The sequence below is a fragment of the Sapajus apella genome, unplaced genomic scaffold (assembly GCF_009761245.1).
Source record: "Sapajus apella isolate SASKATOON/1434 unplaced genomic scaffold, GSC_monkey_1.0 scaffold14, whole genome shotgun sequence".
Classification (NCBI taxonomy): Eukaryota; Metazoa; Chordata; class Mammalia; order Primates; family Cebidae; genus Sapajus; species Sapajus apella.
The window spans coordinates 26,201,182-26,225,219 of NW_022436954.1; the positions used below are offsets into that span (position 1 = coordinate 26,201,182).

The following is a 24,038-nucleotide window of genomic DNA, read 5'->3' on the forward strand; positions in this document are numbered from 1 at the left end:
AAATTAAGTTACTCCGAAAGTGATCTCATCGCCACCCCAATTCCAACACACACCCATTGACATACTTGGGTTCGGCGGTGCGGCGCAAGGAATTCCCAGGTGGGACACCCTAGCTAGAAGGAAATCCGGAGGCAGGGCGAGGGGCGACCCACGCCACAGTCCGCCTGGAGGACCGCCGCCAGGGGCCGCTCTCGCCCAAGTCGGCCGCTCTGTCTCCTCCCCGCGCGCTCCCGCCCCTCGCTCCGCGCAGCCCCAGAGAAGGCGGAAGCAGTGGCGTCCGCAGCTCGGCTTTGGCCCGCGGGCGGCCCGCGGAGGTGGCGACGTCGCCCTTTGGCCCCCGAGTTTGACGTCGGAGCAGTCTCATCTCGGAGCGCAGTGCCTGTGTCCGTCCCCTACCAGCGTCTTGGCTGAGCAGAGTCCTGCGGCTGGGGACAGCCCTGCCCGCCTGGTTCGGCCGCCCGGCGCACTTGAGCGGTGAGTCTCTTTCGGGCGCCTCCTCCCGGCGGCCGCGGCCTCGCGTCCCACCCATCAGGGACGTCGCCCCCCGCCCCTTCGCTCTCGGCGGGTCGGGGACGCAGTCCATGTCCATTCGCTTTCCACCGGTCCGGGACGCCCCCCCTGTCCCCTCGCTTCCCACAGGTCCGGGACGCCGCCCCTGTCCCCTCGCCTCCCACCGGTCTGGGACGCCTTCGCTGTCCCCTCGCCTCCCACAGGTCCGGGACTCCGCCCCTGTCCCTCGCTTCCCACCGGTCGGGGACTCCGCCCCTGTCCCCTCGCCTCCCACCGGTCGGGGACGCCGCCCCTGTCCCTCGCCTCCCACCGATCGGGGACTCCGCCCCTGTCCCCTCGCCTCCCACCGGTCGGGGACTCCGCCCCTGTCCCCTCGCCTCCCACCGGTCGGGGACGCCGTCACTGTCCCCTCGCCTCCCACCGGTCGGGGACGCCGCCCCTGTCCCCTCGCCTCCCACCGGTCGGGGACGCAGCCCCTGTCCCCTCGCCTCCCACAGGTCCGGGACTCCGCCCCTGTCCCCTCGCCTCCCACCGGTCGGGGACGCCGCCCCTGTCCCCTCGTTTCCCACCGGTCGGGGACGCCGCCCCTGTCCCCTCGTTTCCCGCGGGTCGAGGACTCCGTTCCCTGCTCCTCGCTTCCCGCGGGTCGAGGACTCCGTTCCCTGCTCCTCGCTTCCCGCGGGTCGGGGACACCGTTCCCAGTCCCCTCACCTCTACTCCCCAGGCCTCTTCCCCCTCGCTCACTTCACCCACTAAAAAACCCCGCCTCGCCTTCCTCGGTCTCGCTCCGCTCACTCCCTTTTTTCTCTTTCCCAGAAAAGGAAATTGCCTCCTAGAGTTTTCCGTCCCTTGGAGCAAACACCTGCTTACATTAAAAAAAAAAAAATCCTTTACATTCCTGGCGACTCCCTCTGTCACTGTCATGGGAAGGCTATTTTTGGATTCCCTGTTGAACTCGATAGAAGTCTCAGGCAGCAAGTTTAAAAAAAAAAAAAAAAAAAAAAGGCTCAGATGACACGAATGTTTCCTCCCCCGCCCCTACACTTGGTAGTTCGAGCGATTGTTCCAGACGCTGGGTTGATAAAGCTGTTCCTAGTATTTGGCCTTAGGGGAACTCCAGCTGAGTTAGGACTGTCTTGAATGTGAACAGAAAGCACCTAAAGTATTCGCAGCTTCTCTATATAGTATTTGATTGATTGCTTCTTTGGGAGCAGATTACTATTACTGAAAGTCTTGTTACATGGATTCCATATAGAAAGGAGAAAAACTGGTAAAGAAATTCTGTGTTGGCCTCAACTAGGCCGCTATCATTTCATTCATTCTCCTTTGGTTACTAGGGAAGGGAGGGGGGTTTTTCTGATTTTGAAGTTGAAGATATGGTGAAGAAAAATGTGGCCTCTCTTGTGACTCTAGGAAGGAGTCAGGCATGTGGTGGGTACAGGATCACATCAGAGTTTCAACCTTCATGCGCAACAATATTTCAGAATTGTAATGTGAGGTCTTCTCTGTGATAAACTGGGATATGTAATGCTAATAAACTTCGGGCCATGTAGATGTGGAGAGAAGTTCAAATCCTTGCCTCCTGGAGCAGAATAAATAGTGCCCAGGAAGGGAATGCCCCTTGAATTTGGATTCAGAGTTAAGGCACAACAGTTGAATATTTTGCAGCATCTCTTGGCCATTGGAGCACATTTGCAGGTCTTCACACTTTAAAAATAAATTTTAAGAAACTGATAAATAGTTTCTGTTTCTAAAGCTAGTAGCAAATTAAAAGTAATTTCTCATATTTGTTTTACATGATTTTACTTTAATAAGTTATATATTTACTCATGTATGGATTTCAGTTGACTTAAAATTGACTCATTTAAGACATAACTTGTTGATTGTTTAGCTTGGCACATATCTCCTTAGCATCTGTCTTGGAGGACAAACTTTTTGTAGAGCATCCTACTTCCCGCTCCCCCAAGACATTACAGTATTCTCTTTGGATTATAATGTATACCCAGATGCTAATTTGTGAATTTAAACCATGATTTTTGTCAAAGCTGTTTATAGTACTACTCATTTTACAGTTTGAATAAGTTAACAGTAGTTACATTCCACAATATTTAATTAAGGCAGTGCTTACCATACTAGATTTGCAACTGCAAAAGGGAATTACAATCAGGACACTCTTAACATACAATTTAAGGAACGATTTAAACTTTGTTCCATCCCTTTATTCCTGTAGAAAGCCACATAAGTAAGTAGAATAAAGGCTGTAAGACATTTTTATTTTAGGCCTGGCATGGCGGCTCATGCCTGTAAATCCCAGCAGTTTGGGATGCTGGTGTGGGAGGACTGCTTGAGCCCAGGAGTTTGGGGCCAGCCTGGGCAACATGACAAAACCTCGTTTCTACAAAAAACGCAAAAATTAACCAGGCTTGGTGGCATACACCTGTAGTCCCAGCTACCTGGGAGACTGAGGTGGGAGGATCACTTGAGCCCAAGAAGTGGAGGCTGCAGTGAGCCATGAATCTGCCACTGCACTCCAGCCTGGGCAATAGAGCAGGATCCTGACTCAGATATATATATATTTATTATGAAAACATTTTTATGTAAAATCAAGTTCTATCTCTAGCTTTTTGTAACAACTACTGTGACACGGTAGTAGTTTGAAAAGTAAAAAATATCCTGATAGAGCACAATATTTTCTGCATGCATGCCAGATCATCTTTTATTCACTTCTGTAACTGACACAAAGCACTTTTTTGTTCTTCTCTTAGTGTTAGTTAAAATAGTTATTCATTATAATTAAGTTAGAAAGGTGATTTTTTTCCTTAAGTCATCGCAATCTTTAAAACTAAGGAGACAAAACGTTTCGATTTGCCAAAGAAGAGGAAACAAATGCTAAGTGGCAGTCAAGAACTGTTTTTAACTTAATTTTCCCTTTATGTCCAGTTACTTGGAACTATATACTATGGACTTAAAGGGTGACTATCTGAAAAAGTTTATTTGGAAAATAGAAAACTTCTGTATTGCTTCTTGAAGCATGGAAAGTAATGTGAAACTTGAAGGCAATAGATTTTGAACATTGCTGACTTTTATGTGTCACACGGCATTCCTGCAGTGGAGTTCCTTTTAAGGAATTGTAACTGATTAGACAGATTTTCTTAGGAACACATTAGCTATACAAGGTCTCTTCAGACCTAAAGACCTTCAAGCCTTTTGAACTGGCCTGGAAGCAGGCAGTGTTGACTATCCAATAAACTAAACTTTAAACTGGACATTTGGGCAGAAAAGAAAAGATAAACCTAGCTTCATAATTTCTGCCTTTGTCTTCTGGTTAGCACTTGGATATATGTCCTACAACCAAATAACAAATACTAATTTCTCAAAAGTGATTTCACTTAAATGGTTAAAGACTGAAATATACCTAATGTTATCAAGGGTATCGAAAATGGACTATTGCATATATACCGTGACTGTGAGAGTGGAAATTAGAACGTCTTTGATACATATTGGATAAGCAGCATCATCTATCAGAAAGCTTAAAAAGTTACATACCATCTGATCCAGCAATTCTGCCTCTAGGATATTTACCTAAGGAAGTAAATTGGTCACAAAAATGTACAGGTATATCTCTTTATTTATTTATTTTTGAGATAGAGTCTCACTCTATCACCCAGGCTGGAGTGTGGTGACAACTCACTGCAGCTTCCGCCTCCCAGGTTCAAGCAGTTCTCTGCCTCTGCCTGCTGAGTAACTGGGACTACAGGTACATGTCAGCATGCCCAGCTAGTTTTTGTATTTTTGGTAGAGACAGCGTTCCACCCTCTTGGGCAGGCTGGTCTCGAACTCCTGACCACGTGATCCACCCACCTCGGCCTCCCAAAGTGCTGGGATTACAGGTGTGAGCCACCACGTCCGGCCCAGATATACCTCATTTTATGGCATAGTTTTTTTTGCACTTCATAAATAGGGGCTTTTTTTTTTTTTTTTTTAAATACATATTGAAGGTTTTTGTCAGCCCTGTGTTGTGCAAGTCTTTCCACACCATTTTCTACAACAGTATGTGCTCACTTTGTATTTGTCTGTCACATTTTGGTAATTCTTGCAATATTTAAAACTTTATTATTGTATCTGTTACAGTGATCTTTGATTAGTGGTCTTTGATGTTACTATTGGAATTGTTGTTTTAGGGTACATGAAGCACACCCATATAATGAGATGGTGAACTTTATAAATGTGAGCTGACTGCTCCACTGACCAGCTGGTCCCCTGACTATCCCGCTTCTCAGGCCTCCCTACTCCCTGAGACACAGCAATATTGAAATTAGACACAACAATTTTGAAATTAGGCCAATTAATAATACTACAATGGCATCTAAGTGTTCAAGTGAATGGAAGAGCCACGTGTCTCTCACTTTAAATCAAAAGCCAGAAGTAATTATGCTTACTGAAGAAGGCACATCAGAAGCAAAAATAAACCAAACATTTAGCCAAGTTGTGAATGCAAAGGAAAAGTTCTTGAAGGAAATTAAAAGTGCTACTAAGTGAACTCACTAATAAGAAAGTGAAACAGCCTGTTGCTAATATGGAGAAAGCCATCATGGTCTGGATGGAAGATCAAACTAGCCACAACATTTCCTTAAGTCAGAACCTAATCCAGAGCAAGGTCCTAATTCTTTTCAATTCTGTAGAGTTTGAGAGAAGTGAGGAAACTGCAGAAGAAAAGTTGGAAGCTAGCAGAGATTGGTTCATGAGGTTTAAAGAGAGAAACCCATCTCCGTAACATAAAATTGCAAGGTGAAAGAGCAAGTGCTGATTAGCATATTATCCAGAAGATCGAGCTGTGGTCATTGATGAAGGTGGCTACACCAAACAACAAATTTTCAATGTATACAAAATAGCCTTTTATTGGAAGAAGATGCCATCTAGGATGTTCATAGCTACAGACAAGTCTATTTCTGGCTTCAAAACTTTAAAGGACAGGCTGACTTTCTTGTTAGGGGCTAATACAGCTGGTGACTGTGACGTGAAGCCAGTGCTCATTTACAGTTTTGAAAATCCTAGGGCCCTTAATGATTATACTAAATCTACTCTTCCTTTGCTTTATGAAGGTAGCAGCAAAGCCTGGATGACAGCATATCTGTTTACAACATAGTTTACTGAGTATTTTAATCCCATTGTCAGGAACTGTTCAGGAAAAAGAGATGCCTTTCAAAATATTACTGCTTATTAACAATGCATCTGATCATCCAAGAGCGCTGATGAAGATGTTCAAGAAGATTAATGTTGTTTTCATGCCTGCTAATATAGCATTCATTTTGTAGGCTATGGATCAAGGAGTCATTTAGACTTCCAAGTCTTATTATTTAAGACATACATTTCATAAGGCTATAGCTGCCATAGATAGTGAGTCCTCTGATGGATCTGAGCAAAGTAAATTGAAAACTTTCTGGAAAGGATTCACCTTTCTGGGTGCCGTTAAGAACATTTGTGACTCATGGGAGGAGATCAAAATATCAGCCTTAACCAGAGTTTGAAAGAAGTTGAACTTGAAAGAAGCCCTCATGGATGACTTTGAGAGGTTTGAGACTTCATTAGAAGTCACTGAAGATGTGGTAGAAATACCAAGAGAACTAGAATTAAAAGTGGAGTCTGAAGATATGACTGAATTTCTACAGTCTCATGGTAAAACTTGAACAGATGAGAAGTTGCTTCTTATGGATGAGCAAAGAAAGCGGTTTCTTGAGATGGAACCAGCTCCTGGTGAAGCTGCTGTGAACGTTGTTGAAATAACCACAAAGGATTTAGAATATTCCACAAACCTAGTTGATAAAGCAGTGGCAGAAGTCGAGAGGATTAACACCATTTTTGAAAGAAGTTCTGCTGGGATAAAATGCTATCAAACAGCATCACATGCTACAGAGAAATACTTCATGAAAGCAGAAGTCAATCTGTGTAGCAAACTTCATTGCTGTATAATTTTAAGAAATTGCCACAGCCACCCAACCATTAGCAACCACCAACCTGATCAGTCAACAGCCATCAACATTGAGGCAGGACCGTCTACCCCAATATCATAGCTCGTTGAGGGCTCAGATGATCACTAGCATTATTTAGCAATAAGGTGTTTTTAAGTTAAGGTATATACACAGTCCTTTTAGACATAATGCTGTTACACTCTTAATAGTCTATAGTGTAAACATAACTTTTTATATGTACTGGGAAACAAAAGAATTTTTATTACTCACTTTATTATGGCATTTGGATTACTGCAGTGGTTTGGAACTGAACCCAAGATGTCTGAGTATGCCTGTATATGGAATAAAAATAACAAAGGATATTGGTGTAGCATAACAGCATCATTTGTCCTCAGGTTTGGAAGGCATAAAGGGGACCCCATACCCCATTTTATGGCCCAACTGTAGTGACTAGTTCTGCTTTTTTCTGCTGTCTTGCCATTGTTTGCTTCCTTTCAATCTGTGTGAACCTTCCCTAGGAGTCCACATCAGATATAACAAGGCTTTGGGAGCTATTTTTAACTTCAGGAATACTGTGTCAGAACTAAACAAATAAACCACAGCCGGGCAGGGTGGTTCATTCCTATAATCCCAACACTTTGGGAGGCCAAGGCAGGTGGATCCTTTGAGGTGAGGAGTTCCAGACCAGCCTGGCCAACATGGCAAAACCCCGTCTCTACAAAATTCAAAAATTAGCTGGACGTGGTGACAGGTGCCTGTAATTCCAGCTATTGGGGAGGCTGAGGAGGGAGGGAGAATTGCTTGAACCCGGGAGGTGGGGGTGGCAGTGAGCCAAGATTGTGCCACTAGACTCCAGCCTGGGTGATAGAGTGAGACTCTGTCTCAGAAGAAAGAAAGAAAAAAAAAAAACAAGTGAACCACATGTCAAGTTTCTTTGCAGATTCTTTGGAATTCTGTCAAATTCACTGTAGTATTACTAGACAGACCATGTTTAATAGTAGCTGTGGCCAGTACTTTAGTGTAATAAAGGCAAATACATTTTAAATGCAGCTTTATGGACAAATTGGTCAAAAAATGGATAAAAGTAGTGTAGTATAAAGTGCAAAGCTCCAAGGTCAGGTAGACTTGGGTTCTGATCCCAACTCTGTGACTTACTATTTGGGTAATCTTGGTTAAGTTACTTAACCTTTTAAGCTTCATAATTACCACTTTGATAAGTGGGGACAACAAAACTTAAATAAAATACTACATCAAGTTGTTGTAGTAACTCATTCTTACCGCCTGGCACTGTTGTAAGTGCTTTGCGCATATTAACACATTTAATCCTCTTAGTAACTCAGTTGGATTTTATTGTTAGAACCATTTTACAAATGAGAAAATTGAACGACAGAAATGTCATGTAACTTGCCCAGCTCATAAATGGAAGAAAAGAGTTAAATTAATATCATTCAGTTCCATCACCTGAGCTCATCACCACTTAATAGCACTGCCTTTCCAGCCAGAATAGTGCCTCATTGTAAGTGGCCATCAAGTGCTACTCAGAATTTTTTAAGAGAATAAAAAGTATTTGTAGTGGTAAAAGGATTGACTACTACTGTCTTAATCCTCAATTTGGTGAAGTGGCAGCCAGGAATTTTATATAAAAGACAAGCAGAAGAATAATTATCTATCATATTGACTGGAGGCCTACATTCTGTTTGTAGAATGATATCTGGCACATACTAGAATTTTTTTTAGAAGTATTTAAAATACAGATGTGGTTACACAGGCTGTGAATTGCTTTTAAATAGCTTCTCACTTGTATATACCATGATGATTTAGAATTTGAAGATACCTCCTCTGCTATGAAAGCAATAGTTTTCCATAGGCAAACAAAATATCGCTTGTTTTTCCAGTCATTAATAATGAAACATAGTCACTTGACCTGACTGAAGGCAGAAGGACATAAAAATATACTTTTTCAATTCTGTTTTTTCTACCTAATAGAAATCTCCACACTGAGCATTTGGAAGTCCTTACAGAGTTTTAGACCTGGAAGAAGAAACAAAGATCTAAATGGTTAAGTAACTTGCACTAAATCACATATCCAGTAGTGGCACATGATCACCTGATTCCTGTGAACTTTTCCTAGCACTGAGCTGCTAGCCATACTATGCTCTTCAGCTCTGAATACTTGAAGGAACTTCAACAACATGGATAAGTTCTTTAGTAGGTGCTTAGTGAACACTTACTGTATGAAAAATCTTGTGCTAAGTACTGAGGAAATAGGATTTAAATATTCAGCTCAGTCACAGGAAACAGACGTGTAAACAAATAATTGTAATATGGAAGAGCATTACACCTGAGGTGCTTCTCCTTTTTTAACCTTATATTCTTTCTACCAGATCATGAACTTCTGCAGACACCCAGCTTTCTTTGTGTGCTCCCAGTGATTTGCACAAATTATAATATATTTATTGAAGGAGAGAATCAGTTAAGTTATAGTAGTCATGAAAAAGCTCAAAACACTTTAAAAAGTTTTCCGTAAATAACATTAATACGGCTGATAAATGTGAACTAAAAAGTGACTTGTATAGATAAGCTATGATATATATGTGTGGGGTGTGTGTGTTACTTATGTGTTAAGGCATTTTTTCTTGCTATTTCTACAGAGCAAGTGATAATCAAGTTACTATGAGTCTACTAAATTGTGAAAACAGCTGTGGATCCAGCCACTCTGAAAGTGACTGCTGTGGGGCCATGGCCAGCTCCTGTAGCGCTGCAACAAAAGATGATAGTGTGGGTGGAACTGCCAGCACGGGGAACCTCTCCAGCTCCTTTATGGAGGAGATCCAGGGATATGATGTGGAGTTTGACCCACCCCTGGAAAGCAAGTATGAATGCCCCATCTGCTTGATGGCATTACGAGAAGCAGTGCAAACACCATGCGGCCATAGGTTCTGCAAAGCCTGCATCATAAAATCAATAAGGTATGTGAGCATAAGAAAGAATGGTGTCCTATAACAAAACCAGATACAGAAAACATTATTACACAGAACATGGAACATCCCAAAAAGCTACTTAGGAAAAAAGAACAGTGGACAGAAAATTGAGAAAGTTAGATTCTTATCCCAGTTCCTACTGTTGTGTGAAAAGTGACGTGAATCTCCTCCTCTCTTGACCCTTGGATAAATAATTTGCTACTTACACTAAAAGCAATTCTAATGCAGACTGGGGAGTGACTCTGTGCTTTAAAGAAAATCGTATCTTTTTAATGTACCTTAAATTATGATGCTACTAGATAATGATAATCTCAACCACACAAAGAATACTGACTATGTAAGTGATCACTTACTGTGATTTTAGGCATGTTAAATCCTGTCTATTACCTAAAGTGTATGGGCAACTGTAAAATTACCAGCATTTTTAAGGAAAGTATTAACTGAAGGCTCCACTGCCATAATATATCCAAAATCCCGTCCCTTCTCACTTTGTCCCCTACTACCCACCTGTTGTGAATCACCACCAGCTCTCTAACAGGCCCCCTGCTTTCTGTTCTTGCCTTCTTCCAGGCTCTTCTCAATACAGCAGCCAGAGTGAACCTAGTAAAATAAGTAAGATATCATCTCTGCTTAGACCATTGTAGCATGGTTTCTGGGAGTAAAAGTAAAATCCATATAACATCCTGTCTGATAGGCGCATGATTCATTTTCTGACCTCTCCACTGTGCTGTTTCTCCTTCTATTCATTCATTCCGTCTTTGCTGTTCCTTGAATGTGTCAGACACACTCCTGCCTTGGTGAGCGGCTTTAGCTATTCTGTTTGCAGCACTCAGGCCACAGCTAACTTCTTAACTCTTTCAGTTTGTCTCAAATCTCACCTTCTCATAGGTCCCCTTGCCACCCCATTTATACCACAGTGTGCTTCCACCTTCTTGCCCAACACTCCCAGTCTCCACCCGACTCTACTTTTTTCCTTAGCACTTTCTGCCTTCTGAACCACCAGATAATTTATGTGTTTATTGTCTGCTTGCCCCACTGGATGATAAGTTCCTTGAGAGCAAAGGTTTAGATCTGTTTCATTTCTTGATTTTTTCTAAGTTCTGGAAACAGTGCCTGACCCATAGTAGATGACCAGTAAATCATGGTTGCTTTAACTGAATGAAAGTACTTGCAATTACCATGGAATTAGATAAATTTTACTATAATTCAAAAGTAAATGGGAAGATTTTTAGGTGATAAGGCCAAAAATTGGATGAAGGAGAGCAGATTTTATGTTCTTCAATAAATAGCCATCTAGTTATACTAAATCATTCGTAAGTAGGTTAAGTCATTCCTGGCAATGTGGTTAGTCTCCTAAGTTTTTATCTGTCAACTTTTACATTAACTTTTCTATAAAACTTGAATTTAAGAGTAACTACATCCATACTCAGGACTTGGCTTAATTTAAGTCACAAAAGATAATGTCTGCTGTTTCAATTTTGGGGAAAAATGTGTTATGCATCACTGACTTTACAAGGTCTATTTTGGGTAGATTTTTCTCAGCCTCGACATTATTGATATTTTGGGCTGGATAATTATTTGTCATGGAAGAATGTCCTGTGTGCTGTAGGATCTTTAGCTGCATGCCTGGCGTCTGCTCACTGGATGCTGTTAGTATCCTCCTTTCCTGTGCTTAGGAGTCCCAAAATGTTCCCTGGGGGTCAAAACTGCCACTGGTTGAGACCACTCTGTATATGAGAGCAGAATCAAAGGCTCAACTTTTTTTGGAGACAGTCTTACTCTGATGCCCAGGCTGGAGTGCAAGGGCACAATCTTGGCTCACTGCAACCTCCTCTTCCCGGATTCACCTGATTCTCCTGTCTCAGCCTCCCAAATAGCTGGGATTACAGGTATGTGCACTGCCATACCTGGCTAATTTTTGTATTTTTAGTACAGATGGGGTTTCACCATGTTGTTCAGGCTGGTCTTAAACTCCTGACCTCCAGTGATCCATCTACCTTGCCCTCCAAAGTGCTGGGATTACAAGCATGAACAGTGTGTCCAGTCTCAACTTTTTTTTTCTGTGTGTAATTATTTTTATTTATGTTGTATTTAGGTAAAATGATACCATATTATGGATCATTGATTTTCCAGTGGGTAGAAATGTACATTTTTTTTTTTGCTAGGTGTCAGCCATGCCCAGGAAAGTAGCTAATCTTTAGCAGCTTTTTAATAGCAAGATGTTCATGAAAGTAGTGGGCCACTGGTCTGAAAAGGAAATACAACCCACAACAAGAAGTCTGAGGCTTTTTTTTTTTCTATCTCCCTGTAAGCTTTTTAAAAATGACCACTTAGCTCCAGTGCTCTTAAAGGAACTGCTTTGAAATTTCTCATTGGTTATAGTCATTCAAGGAATCAAAATGCTTCTCAATACTATCCCATTTTCTTTTTCTGAGGGTAGTTTTTTTCCATAATAAGAAAGAATAAACCACTGAGAAGCAGGACATAGAGATCCTTTAACTCTTTGTTACGTTGGACCCTAGACCTACAAATAAAGGAGAACTTTTGTTGCTGATTAGCTGGAGTGTTATGGTGACTATTTCAGAGTAAACTTTAAAATGGGACCTCATGGGGGTATTACTAGGTGGTTAAATTTTTACTTATGGCTCAGCAATTGCATTAGACATGTATTAGTATTGTGAGCAGCATATTTCATCTTTCTAGTGTATTGTATAGGTGTGACAGCACAGAGGCCAGACTGCCAAAATTCTCGCTCGTAACTGTCACTTCATTTTATGCCAATCAGAATATAATCTTATTCAGCTAATTTTTCTCAAAAAGCTGGACTCCATCCCATCATATAAAAATCTCTTAGCTTTTGATAGGTTATCAATATGCTGCTATTTGTACTCATTTCATAAAAGAACAGTTCATAAGCTGTCCATTAAAAGATAGTTTATTTTTGTGACATGAAATGTAATGTGTTAAATTTTTTCCTTATGAAACAATAAATGAAGAATTTATATATGGTGAATTAAAGTTGTGTGGATTTTCTGATGTGAATATTTAAATCTACGAATTGTATGTGTTTTATTTGTTTCTGTTAGGGATGCAGGTCACAAATGTCCAGTTGACAATGAAATACTGCTGGAAAATCAACTATTTCCAGACAATTTTGCAAAACGTGAGATTCTTTCTCTGATGGTGAGGTGTCCAAATGAAGGTTGTTTGCACAAGATGGAACTGAGGCATCTTGAGGTATTAAAGTTCTTTTCTAGCTGTCAACACATGTATAAAAGGAAGTTCCTACAGAAAAGGGACTTTGCCGTATCCATCTGTGTATTGCCACTACCTAGCATATGATGATTGGTTAATAAATTCTTGCTGAATTAATGCCAACCGTTTATTTATTGAATATAAACATAGGTAGAAACCAGAAATACACTTTTATCTACTCTGGTTTGTCCAGCAGTAATTTTTTTAAAAATCAGTATTGTTTTATAAGCTTTTTTGTTGAGCATTATCTGCAGTAAACCTGAAGAGCATTTTAAATACTAGTGTCACATTTTTATCTTATAACTTCATTTTTGTCATTTTGGAATAAGCAGTAAGTCCTAAGTAATCATCTCAGAATCCTCATTATGCTTTTTTCTCTCTGTTTGCTTAAATTGTGCATTTTATTATGAACTAAATGGAATACTCCTATGGACTGAGATTAACTGAAACAATCAGATTATTAAGTAATTTGCTTTTAAACTAAATAAACCATTAGGTTGGTGATTTTTACCAGAAATTATTATCAATGTTACATTTGAAATTAAATGGTTAAGACAGATATGCTACTTGCTCCTTTTACTTATTAGCTCTTCCTAAAAGAGAGTGGCCTTTTTGATACAATAATAAATTGGTAAATAGGAAATCTGACTTCTTTCCAACTCTCTTCCCTAATTGGATATATAAACTTGAGAATTCACATTCTTTGTATAAATTTGCAGTCCACAGCCAGTATTTGAAAAAATTCACTAAAGATATTCAAATTATGAATGGTTCTGTGGTGTGCACTTGACAAAGTAGACACAGTAACCTACTTAAAGAAAGGTTCAGTAGGCTGCTGAGAGCAGTATATTATTAGGAGAGATTATATTTAGAAGATTTCAGAGTTGGCTAATACTAATCTATTATGATTTTCTTATTATAGGATCATCAAGTACATTGTGAGTTTGCTCTTATGGATTGTCCCCAATGCCAGCGTCCTTTCCAAAAATGCCAAATTAATATTCACATTCTGAAGGATTGTCCAAGGAGACAGGTTTCTTGTGTAAACTGTGCTGCATCAATGGCATTTGAAGATAAAGAGGCATGTTCTAACTTGGATTTGTTAATTTTACATCTTTAAACATCATTCTTAAATGTGTGTTTGAGGGCATTAGCAGTAGATAAGGATGTGACTCTTAACTCTCACTCTGCATTATCAATTTTGGGAAAAATGATTTTTAAGAAAAAGTTCATACTAAGCCATTTTAGTATATAAGTGTAGAATTTGCATTTGCATGTCTTTCTTAACAAACATCATTTATACTAGTTATCACTACTATAGATGCAAATAACAGAACTTCTAGGAAAGGCATATGCCACTCAACTTTTCTTTGTGATTAAATTAATGACCATTTTTGGATTGGAGATAAACAAGTAGAACAATTACTACATAAGATTTACACAGAACTATTTTGAAAAAGAGAATGGGTTGTCATAACTATTATGAAAAATAAAACCCACAAAATGTTTCCTTAATGATACTTCATCGTGCTGTATATATACAATGTGTTTACACTTCTCATTATATATGTTATATTTTAAAGTTTATCTTTTAAAAAGAAACTTGATGGTGTCTAACAGCGTCATGATTATAGGACAGTTTTCATATTCAGAAACTGAGATAGATTAAGTATACTTGTATTAATATTGCCAATAAAAAAGCTAACACTGAAATCTAAGCCCTTGATCCCTATCCTATATATACTTTTATAAAATAGCCTACATATAATTTATGTTCTTTTATTCTATTACTTAGATACTTCCTTAAACTACAGTTTTTTTTTTTTTTTTTTTTTTTTTTTGAGACGGAGTTTCACTCATGTTACCCAGGCTGGAGTGCAATGGCGCGATCTCGGCTCACCGCAACCTCCGCCTCCTAGGTTCAGGCAATTCTCCTGCCTCAGCCTCCTGAGTAGCTGGGATTACAGGCATGCACCACCATGCCCAGCTAATTTTTTGTATTTTTAGTAGAGACGGGGTTTCACCATGTTGACCAGGATGGTCTCGATCTCTTGACCTCGTGATCCACCCGCCTCGGCCTCCCAAAGTGCTGGGATTACAGGCTTGAGCCACCGCACCCGGCCTAAACTACAGTTTTTATAAATTCATGTTGGCAGTTTTTCCCTACTTTTAGGTCAAGCATATTATATCCATTACATTGATAAAATGCTCCAAAAAAGTCAGCTAATTTAGTATAAATGTAGAGAAGTCTGAATCATAATTAGAGTAAAATGACAACTCCTTTCCAAACTTTAGTAAATTAGATTGACTTAACCTGGAAGGCTAATTATATTTTAGCACATCAACTAAAGTTACTATATTCTAGAAAATAAGCTTCACCCTTCTGGGGCATACGAGAACCTGAGCACCAGACTTTCCTGCCCTAATAAAACATTTGTTCTTTAATCCTACTAACAAGAAATTTTAACTAAATCATCATGCTGCTGCTGAAAATTTTTGGAAGAAGATTGCCTTTGGAGAATTATAGCCTGGCAGATGATGTCCAAAGTAGTTACATATGCATTGCCTCATGATAAAAGGAAGGGATTTGAAAAATTCTTTTTGTATAATACCGTGGTCTTTCAAAGAGCTGGAAGGATGAATGAATCTCATTGCTATACTGGGAAAGAGAAAGAAAATGTCCTTTATATATTACTCTCACTTTCGCTTTATACAAATTGATGTCCTTGTTTGTTTATAGTGAAAAATTACTCTTTATTGAAATTAGTTGTTTTTACTTTTGCAGATATTCTCATGCTTTTCTTATGTTTCTCTAATAAAATTTAGATCCATGACCAGAACTGTCCTTTGGCAAATGTCGTCTGTGAATACTGCAATACCATACTCATCAGAGAACAGGTATTATTCATTTTCATAAATTTCTTCGTAAACAGTTTAAAGAAGTGAGTTAGTTAGAGAAATAGAAAAATAAAAAAAGAAAGGAAGTGAGTTAGGTTTTTTAATTGAAAATTTAAATCAGTAAGGCAAAGAAATACAGATTAAAGAAGTATTCGAGCTGTGTGAAAATTTTTTATATAAATTAAGTAATAAATATTTTCAGGAAGAACAAAACATCCAGCCCTTTTTAAGTACTTAAAATTCCTAAGTCATTAACATAATACTCATGCTTTTGTATATTCATAAAAATTCCCAACAAAACCTATTTTAAGATAAAATTAATCAAAAGTAAGCGTCCCCATTTAAAGAAAGAAAAAGCTAAAATATTGATATTTACACACTGTGAAATGAGTATCTCAAGTGTCCAGAGACTGGCTAAAAGAGTAAGAGGGAGCAGTGATACAGAGGAAAGTAATTCTGTTCAGTAGGAGAATATTTTTGTAGCTGTAACCCTTGAGGCATACAGGGAAGTTTCCATATTTTCAGCACCTGTAGCCCTTCTGTTGAGTGGCCTTGTAGGCCACTGATCAGGCATCATTAGAAGTAGTAATTACAATAGAAAATTTTATGGTGGGTTTTTTTTCATTGTTGGTTTTTTTTTGTTTTTTGTTTTTTGAAATTGAGTCTCACTCTTGCCCAAAATGGAGTGTGCAGCGACACAGTCATGGATCACTGCAGCCCCAAATTCCTGGCTCAGGTGATCCTCCTGCCTCAGCCTTCCAAGGAGCTGGGACTACAGGTGTGGACTGCCATGCCTGGCTAATTTTTTATTGTTTCAGATATTTTGTAGAATCAGGGTCTTGTTATATTGTCCAGACTAGTCTCAAACTCCTGAGCTCAAGCAGTCTTCCCACTTTGGCCTCCCACAGTGCTGTAATTATAGATGTAAGTCACCAAGCCCAGCCTAAAGATTGTATGTTTTGACTATTAGTAGAGAAAGGAAAATTCCATCTGATTGCCATCTTCTGACATTTGGGGAGTTTGCCTACAAAATATGAATATTAACTATTAACTATTTTATACCCATGAAATCTGTAAACCCAGAGATCGTTATTGATATACCTTACTGAGAAGCAGCAAGCAAAACCTGTCACTGGACAAGTTTGTTAACCTTAAAATTTTTCCATTGGTTAACAGTCTCTTAATTTTTTTCAACAAAACCTTAGTTTGAGGGTGTTAAACTTCTTTTGCTTATAAAGTCCTAACTCATTTTCCTTTTTCTTCTCTTTTAATATTGAAAGGAAACCATGCAGCAAACTAAAACCCAGTAAAAGAAAAACAATGTAGGAAAAAACCCTAGGCTAAGAGTCAGAAAACCTAGGTTTTAATCCTAGGTTTAAACTGTATTAACTGTGGTTTAACTGTGCCCTCTCATCTTTAGCAAGTTGACATTCTAAATAGATCAGGGATTAGCACACTGGCCTGCCAGCCAGATCTGTCTTGCTGCCTGTTTTTGTAAATAAAATTTTATTGAAAGCCATGACCGTATGTGTATGTCTTGTGTATGGCTACTTTTATATGACAATAGTAGAGTTAGGTACTTGGGACAGAGGCAGTACAGCCCATATTTACTATCTGAACTTTTACAAAAAATTTTATTGACCCCTGTTCTACACTGTTCCCTCTTGAGAAATGAAGGATTGAATTATAATAAATGGTCTCTCAGGTACTTTCTGTTTAAATATCTTCAACTATAGCCAAATTAAATTTCTAAAGGAAACTTGGCACCACTTTTTAAAAATACGATTTCATATAATGGACCTTACCTTAGAGAATGTGTCTTAGAGTCCCAAAATCAAGGACCGAGACTTTCTTTAGAACTTTTATTAATGTTTTTAAAGTACCTTCTAATATCTGAGTCTCCCCAGTGTACTAAAATATGCCCAGATTAACAAAAGTTAAGATGATTTTTGAAAGGTGGTCATGAGGAAAGTATGAATGTAGTCAGTGGCTTCAGTGCATGCAATTGACTGCTTCCTGTTACATGGCCTAGACCTTAGTCGTGGGAGTCTTGATTGAGTTTGCTGTTGTAGGTATTGTCCGGTGTTTTTTCTGTAAAGTGCCACTAGAGGGTGCCTAGTTCCTAGCAAAAGGATCAAATTCAATTTCTTGAAATGAATTTTGAATAATTGGAGGGGGGGATATTATGAGATGTTAATATTTCCTTTCTCTATAACTTTTGGAAGTAAACATTGTTTTAATCTTTGTAAGTGACACAGTTTATGCTACACCTATTCCACTGCCAGCAAAAGCAGCCATTGACAATACAGTTTAATGTGATCACATCAAACTAGAACATGATATGCAAGGAAGAGATTTTTCAGCCTTTGTTTTGGATTTCAGATGCCTAATCATTATGATCTAGACTGCCCTACAGCCCCAATTCCATGCACATTCAGTACTTTCGGTTGCCATGAAAAGGTAAGGGTTTTTTTTTTTTTCTTTTAATTTCTTGAATATAAGTAAAAAATATTCAGTTACATCATGTGGACAAAACAACAAGAATGTAAATGTGCTTATAAAGCATTGTAATGAGTTATATAATAGAGTTATTATGGATGCTACGAGCAGAAGCAAAGGCATACTTAGCAATGCCTAAAGCATTCAGACAGACTTGACAAAACATGATGCTTTGGGCTGAATTTTTACAGGTGAAATAGTTTTCCAAGAAGACAAGGGAGAGAAGACCAATGAGAAAGAGTGAGCGTGGTGATTTGAGGAACTACAGGTAGTTTGTGTTGTGCTAGTTCAACCCAGTAGCAATGTAGATTATTTGAGGTGGAGGTGGAGGTGGGGGTAGCAGTACCTGAGCTGTTGGAATACCTAAGTGAAGACAGCTTGAATTATAGCCATGACAGTGAAGGTAGGTCTAGGAGCCAATACATATTTAGGAGAGAAGATGTATTGCCTGTGGGACTAAATAAATGTGATGAGTGAAGGAGAGGGAGGCATCTAGCTAGAATGACTTGGTTTCTGGCCTTGATCACTGGGTAGATGGATGGGCCATTCACCAAAAAGAGTGAACACAGGATAACTGATTGGAGGTACAGGTTTTAAAAAAAACCTGTTTTAATGAATTGAGTTGCACATATGACTTCACCCAGCCAGGGAACAGGTGGACTGACATGCGTTATGTGCAGTCTTAAGCTCCATAGAGAAATCAGGACTCAGAGAAGAGCCATGAACAAACAGTATAAGAAATAGATGAACCAGGCAAAGAGAAAGTAGTATCATGGTCTCCAAAATAGTTTAAAGACTCATGATCAGTATTGTCAAATGTCTAAGATGGATCATTGTTTATGGTATGTCTTTCTTTTTGGAGAGTGCAGTTACAGTTTTGCTTTTCCATTATACTTTTTTTTTCCTGACTTACATATAATAAACATACATCTAATAATTTGAAAAATCAGAAAAATGGTATGGTTATATTTTTGTAGAAATGTTCTGTATTTTTGTGCTTAGAGAAAAAGACGAAATAAATTATAAAAATGTTAATTTTATAGTTAGGTGAGATAATAGGTAGCATACTCTGATCATCTATATTTTTTAGTTTTTTTTATGATTTTATGACCTTTTATCATAAAAATTGTTGTAGTATGAATGTTTTTGTATTGTAGGATATTCTTAATGACCTTAGCATGGTGACAGGAAAAATTCCAATTTGCAATACATTTATATATTGGGAAGTGTAGACAATACAGGTAGACCATATTCTTGACTTTTTTAAAAAAGAAGAAAATGGTATTAATATTAACCAGAGACAAAAGATCTTTAGAGGGGTGTATCCTTTTTTAATGGGAAATATTTTAATAATTGTATTCTAAAGGAAAGGGAATGTGTTAGAGGAAGAGATGTTTGAAGATGAAAAATCACTGAGTAAGATTTCTGAGGTGTTGGCAACAGGTCACGTGCCATTTAGAGCACAGGTAGAATATTAATCTTGGAGAAGACAGGCATCTCTGAGTCAGAAAAGAAGGATAGGTGTAAATACTGGCATTTTTGTAGGTGGGAGGGAGATTTACATGAGTGAAAGCCAGGAGAGTGGTCATCAGATAGCCTGTTTTTCAGTGAACCAAGAGGCAGTGTTGTTTCATTGGCTCAAGAATCTGTTGAAGGCAAAGGAAAATTGTAGAGAATTGAGGGAAGTGGTGTGACTACTTGAAAACTTCTTGTATGACCTGGCCAGGTCCTTTTTCTAGTCCTCACAGTTATCTATTCCCAACCTAAGGCTTGTGCTTGATTCTTAGATGCAGAGGAATCACTTGGCACGCCACCTACAGGAGAACACCCAGTCACACATGAGAATGTTGGCCCAGGCTGTTCATAGTTTGAGCCTTACTTTAACTCCCGCTCCTCCCACCCCTGAGGTCTGGAATTTCCAGGAAACTATTCACCAGTTAGAGGGTCGCCTTGTAAGACAAGACCATCAAATCCGGGAGCTGACTGCTAAAATGGAAACTCAGGGTATGTATGTAAATGAGCTCAGGCGAACCATTCGAACCCTTGAGGACAAAGTTGCTGAAATTGAAGCACAGCAGTGCAATGGAATTTACATTTGGAAGATTGGCAACTTTGGAATGCATCTGAAATGTCAAGAAGAGGAGAAACCTGTTGTGATTCACAGCCCTGGATTCTACACAGGCAAACCCGGGTATAAACTGTGCATGCGCTTGCACCTTCAGTTACCTACTGCTCAGCGCTGTGCGAACTATATATCCCTTTTTGTCCACACAATGCAAGGAGAGTATGACAGCCACCTCCCTTGGCCCTTCCAGGGTACAATACGCCTTACAATTCTTGATCAGTCTGAAGCACCTGTAAGACAAAACCACGAAGAGATAATGGATGCCAAACCAGAGCTGCTTGCTTTCCAACGACCCACAATCCCACGGAACCCAAAAGGTTTTGGCTATGTAACTTTTATGCATTTGGAAGCCCTAAGACAAAGAACTTTCATTAAGGATGACACATTATTAGTGCGCTGTGAGGTCTCCACCCGCTTTGACATGGGTAGCCTTCGGAGGGAGGGTTTTCAGCCACGAAGTACTGATACAGGAGCATAGCATGCCCTCACTTGTTCAAAAACAACTACCTGGAGAAAACAGTGCCTTTCCTTGCCCTGTTCTCAATAACATGCAAACAAAAAAGCGGCGGGAAAGATGTAGTATCTGCTAGTGAGCGTTGTTAGAGATGTCACTTACTAGTTCTTTCTGTTACAAATGATCTGAGACAGTTTTTTCCTGGGAGTCCACACGTTCCACTTTTTCAGAAATGTTAGGCCTGAAGTGCCTGTGGCATGTTGCAGCAGCTATTTTGTCAATTAGTATACCTCTTTGTTGTACTTTCTTGGGTTTTTATTCTGGTATGTTTTATTGTCAGAAAGCCCAGACTCAGAGTACTAAACTTTTAATAATAATGGACTTTCCTTAAAACTTCAATCTATTTTTATAGTATTATATGTAATATATTAAATGTGAGAATCACTACCGCCTTGTGCTGGTGCCCTCAAGAAGAGTTATTGCTCTAGAAAGTTGAGTTCTCATTTTTTTAACCTGTTACAGATTTCAGAGGATTTGAACCATAATCCTTGGAAAACTTAAGTTCTCATTCACTCCAGTTTTTCCTCCACGTTGTTACTAAGGATATTCAGGGATGAGTTTAAACCCTAAATATAACCTTACTTATTTAGTATAAACATGTCTGTTGAATAATACTTGTTTGAGTATCTGCCTTGCTTACGTATTTTCTTGAGGCTGTGAAGTAGTGTCTTCCCAGAGTTTATAATACTGAGAACCATGTGGATACCAACCGCTCAGTGTTATGCTAGGGAACCTTTTTGTCTATTCAGTGCAGAGTGAATTTCACAGCTCTGCATATGTCTTCAGCTGTCTGAGGCTTACAAGACAAGGAGATGGACACATAGAATCACCAACATAAAAATTAAAAGTGACTCAAGTAGTCAGGCCATGTGGCATCTCATTGGTGGTGACAAACTATTTGAGCCAGAAGTCTTCAGCTCTTTTGAATACCCTCTTGTTTAGTTCAGTTAAATGGAACAAAATTAATTTCCTAAATTCAGAATTTTTTAAAACTTGGGAGATGATTGGCGATATCAAAGAGGTCACTAAACTAAGAAGTCACAGTGGTTATATCACAACTTAGCTTGAGTAATTTGCTTTAGCCTAGCAACCGCAGGTTCTGAGAAGGATCTTGTGGAATGTTTTCAAAGTAGCCAAATGTTCCTAATAGGGAAAGATGATTTTTTTGGTGTGCCATCATGTATTTGTTAAAGGTCTGTATACAGATACAAAAAATCATGGAATCTAGTTCTTAAGGAGACCCACAATTAGTATAGGCTTATAAAGGATCTAAAGATAGATCCTGTATTTAAAGTCATCTGGTACTGAGAGATGACATTGTATTCCTAGAGAGCCCAAATCGGCATCCCCAACCAGAGTTCAAGATCAGCCTTAATTTCAAGAGAAAGCCAAGGACCTCGTCTGCAGATGAGTGTGGTTTTCAGCCCCAGCCAGTGTCACTTTGAACTTTCCCTTTGCTTTTTTCTCTACTCTCCCTCCCCACCCACCTTTAGGCTCCTGATCTGGTGTGTTTGTTATGGAGTGAAAATAAAAGTCAAGCAGAGACCTTGTTCCCGGTGCCACCATTAGTACCACAAGCTCATGGCTAGTTAACCACATTATTTCCTGGCAGTTTGTGTCCTTCAGCCTTGCCTTCCAACCAGCTCCTCAGAATCACTGCATACCACCCTTTAGGTCGGGATACCTGCGCTGCTGCTGTTCCTGTGATTGTTTTACAATGAATAAATAATTGTTAAGTTCCATTTAAAAAGTAATCAGTTGTTATTTTTGTATTTGCTTAGAAAAAGCCTGAAGGAAATATACTAAACTTTTTGATGGCTTATTTTCCTCTTTGTGCTTGCTTATATTTTTTACATTTTCTGCAGTAAATGTGTACTTTTATCAGAGAAAAAAAAATTAAATGTCGCCACAAAACATTCAACCTCCACATCCCCACCTCAAAAAAGGAAATGATATTTAAAAGCTTCCTGGTCAGATTTCTATTAAAAGCATTGGCTGTGCCTTAGGTACAAAGAGGAGTTATTTCCTGCCTTGCTGATAAAATTTTTTCTACTATCTCAAGAGTCTTAAAAAAAAAAAAAAATTGTTTTGCCTAATTTAGCTTCAAGCTTCCCATGTGTAAAATTAGTTGGATTAGATGTTTCTACAGCCCCTTCCAGCCATAACATTCTGTCTCAAATTAAGTTCCAACCAGCAGAACATTGACAATACTAAGTATCTTGCCAGTAGAAAATGTCTTTAAACTTACTCTTTGCTGACACTTATACTTTCCTCTAATTTAGTGTCTATCAGCTGGGTCACAGCTTAAGTAAAACAAGCAATTTTAACCCCCAGCATTTGGCATTTTGTCATAAACCAGCCAGTTACTTTATGCTGGTCATTCATTGTGACTACAACATAGAATAGTCAAGCTGTCGTTCCAAATGGAAAACTTTTGACTTCAACTCAGAATTAAGCCTTATCCTGGAAAGTTGGTTTCTTCTCTATGTTTTCTCAATCTTCTACTCTATTCTTAAACACTAGTTTCACTCAGTTGGTATACAAGCCTTTGGGCTTTATGTTGTATGTTATTAACCACTTTTTAACATATTTCTCTTTTGGCATTCTGGAACATTGCTAAAATTAAGAAAAAAAAAAATTTGTTTCCTCTCTCTGCAGAGATGCCCAACCCAACATTGGATGAAACTTGCTGCAAGTCATACATTTTGCTATTGGCAAACAAGTCTGAATGTTGATTTGAAGTTTGGTAGTCTGTTACTATCCTTTGGCGACAAAGACTGTTTATTGGTATACAACAGTATGATTCATTTTTTATTTTGCGGATGAATACTAGAAAAAAAATAAAACAGAATGAAAACAGGTGTTTTTTATCCTAATGATGGACTAAGAGATACTGGTCAATCTCCAGCAATTTTTGTGACCCACATAAAATTATACAGGTCACAGTATAATTCTCTATTACTGTTTTTATACCAGTAAGTCTGAGATAAACTAAGAGCATGCTTATGAATTATGTGAACAGTTAGAATGCATTCTTTTTACAGAGGAGCAATTGCTTTTATTTGCTAACCCTGTTCTTGACTTGCCTCAAGTTCTACTCATTATTTTACATAAAATACCATTAGGCTGGGCATGGTGGCTCATGCCTGTAATCCCAGCACTTTGGGAGGCTGAGGCTGGCAAATTGCTTGAGGCCTGGAGTTCAAGACCAGCCTGGCCAAAATGGTGAATCCCCGTCTCTACTAAAAATACCAAAAATTAGTCGGATGTCATGGTGCGTGCCTGTA

The 24,038-nt window shown here is 39.1% G+C and overlaps 1 protein-coding gene across 3 annotated transcripts; it reads left to right on the top strand.

The window, feature by feature from the left end:
- The first annotated feature begins 218 nt into the window (after positions 1-218).
- On the top strand, positions 219-22,645 carry TRAF6 (TNF receptor associated factor 6). 3 transcript variants are annotated; one of them, XM_032282309.1, is made up of 8 exons: positions 238-474; positions 8,466-8,691; positions 9,131-9,448; positions 12,547-12,697; positions 13,638-13,796; positions 15,542-15,613; positions 17,996-18,073; positions 19,900-22,645. In XM_032282309.1, exons 2-8 carry the CDS (start codon positions 8,672-8,674, stop codon positions 20,713-20,715), a joined length of 1,614 nt encoding a protein of 537 aa, XP_032138200.1. In that variant the 5' UTR covers positions 238-474; positions 8,466-8,671; the 3' UTR covers positions 20,716-22,645. The 3 variants fall into 3 exon arrangements, with proteins under 3 accessions (XP_032138203.1, XP_032138200.1, XP_032138202.1); XM_032282311.1 differs by having other exon boundaries at positions 8,466-8,537; XM_032282312.1 differs by lacking the exon at positions 8,466-8,691 and having other exon boundaries at positions 219-474; positions 19,900-21,146.
- The last annotated feature ends 1,393 nt before the right edge of the window (positions 22,646-24,038 follow it).

What these genes read in the sequence shown, in the direction of transcription:
- TRAF6 (XM_032282309.1), top strand. Translation starts at nt 8,672, where the DNA reads ATGGATAAGTTCTTTAGTAG. An exon ending in ATGGATAAGTTCTTTAGTAG is followed by an intron (nt 8,692 to 9,130) that starts GTGCTTAGTGAA and finishes CTATTTCTACAG; the next exon opens with AGCAAGTGATAATCAAGTTA. An exon ending in TGGCATTTGAAGATAAAGAG is followed by an intron (nt 13,797 to 15,541) that starts GCATGTTCTAAC and finishes AATAAAATTTAG; the next exon opens with ATCCATGACCAGAACTGTCC.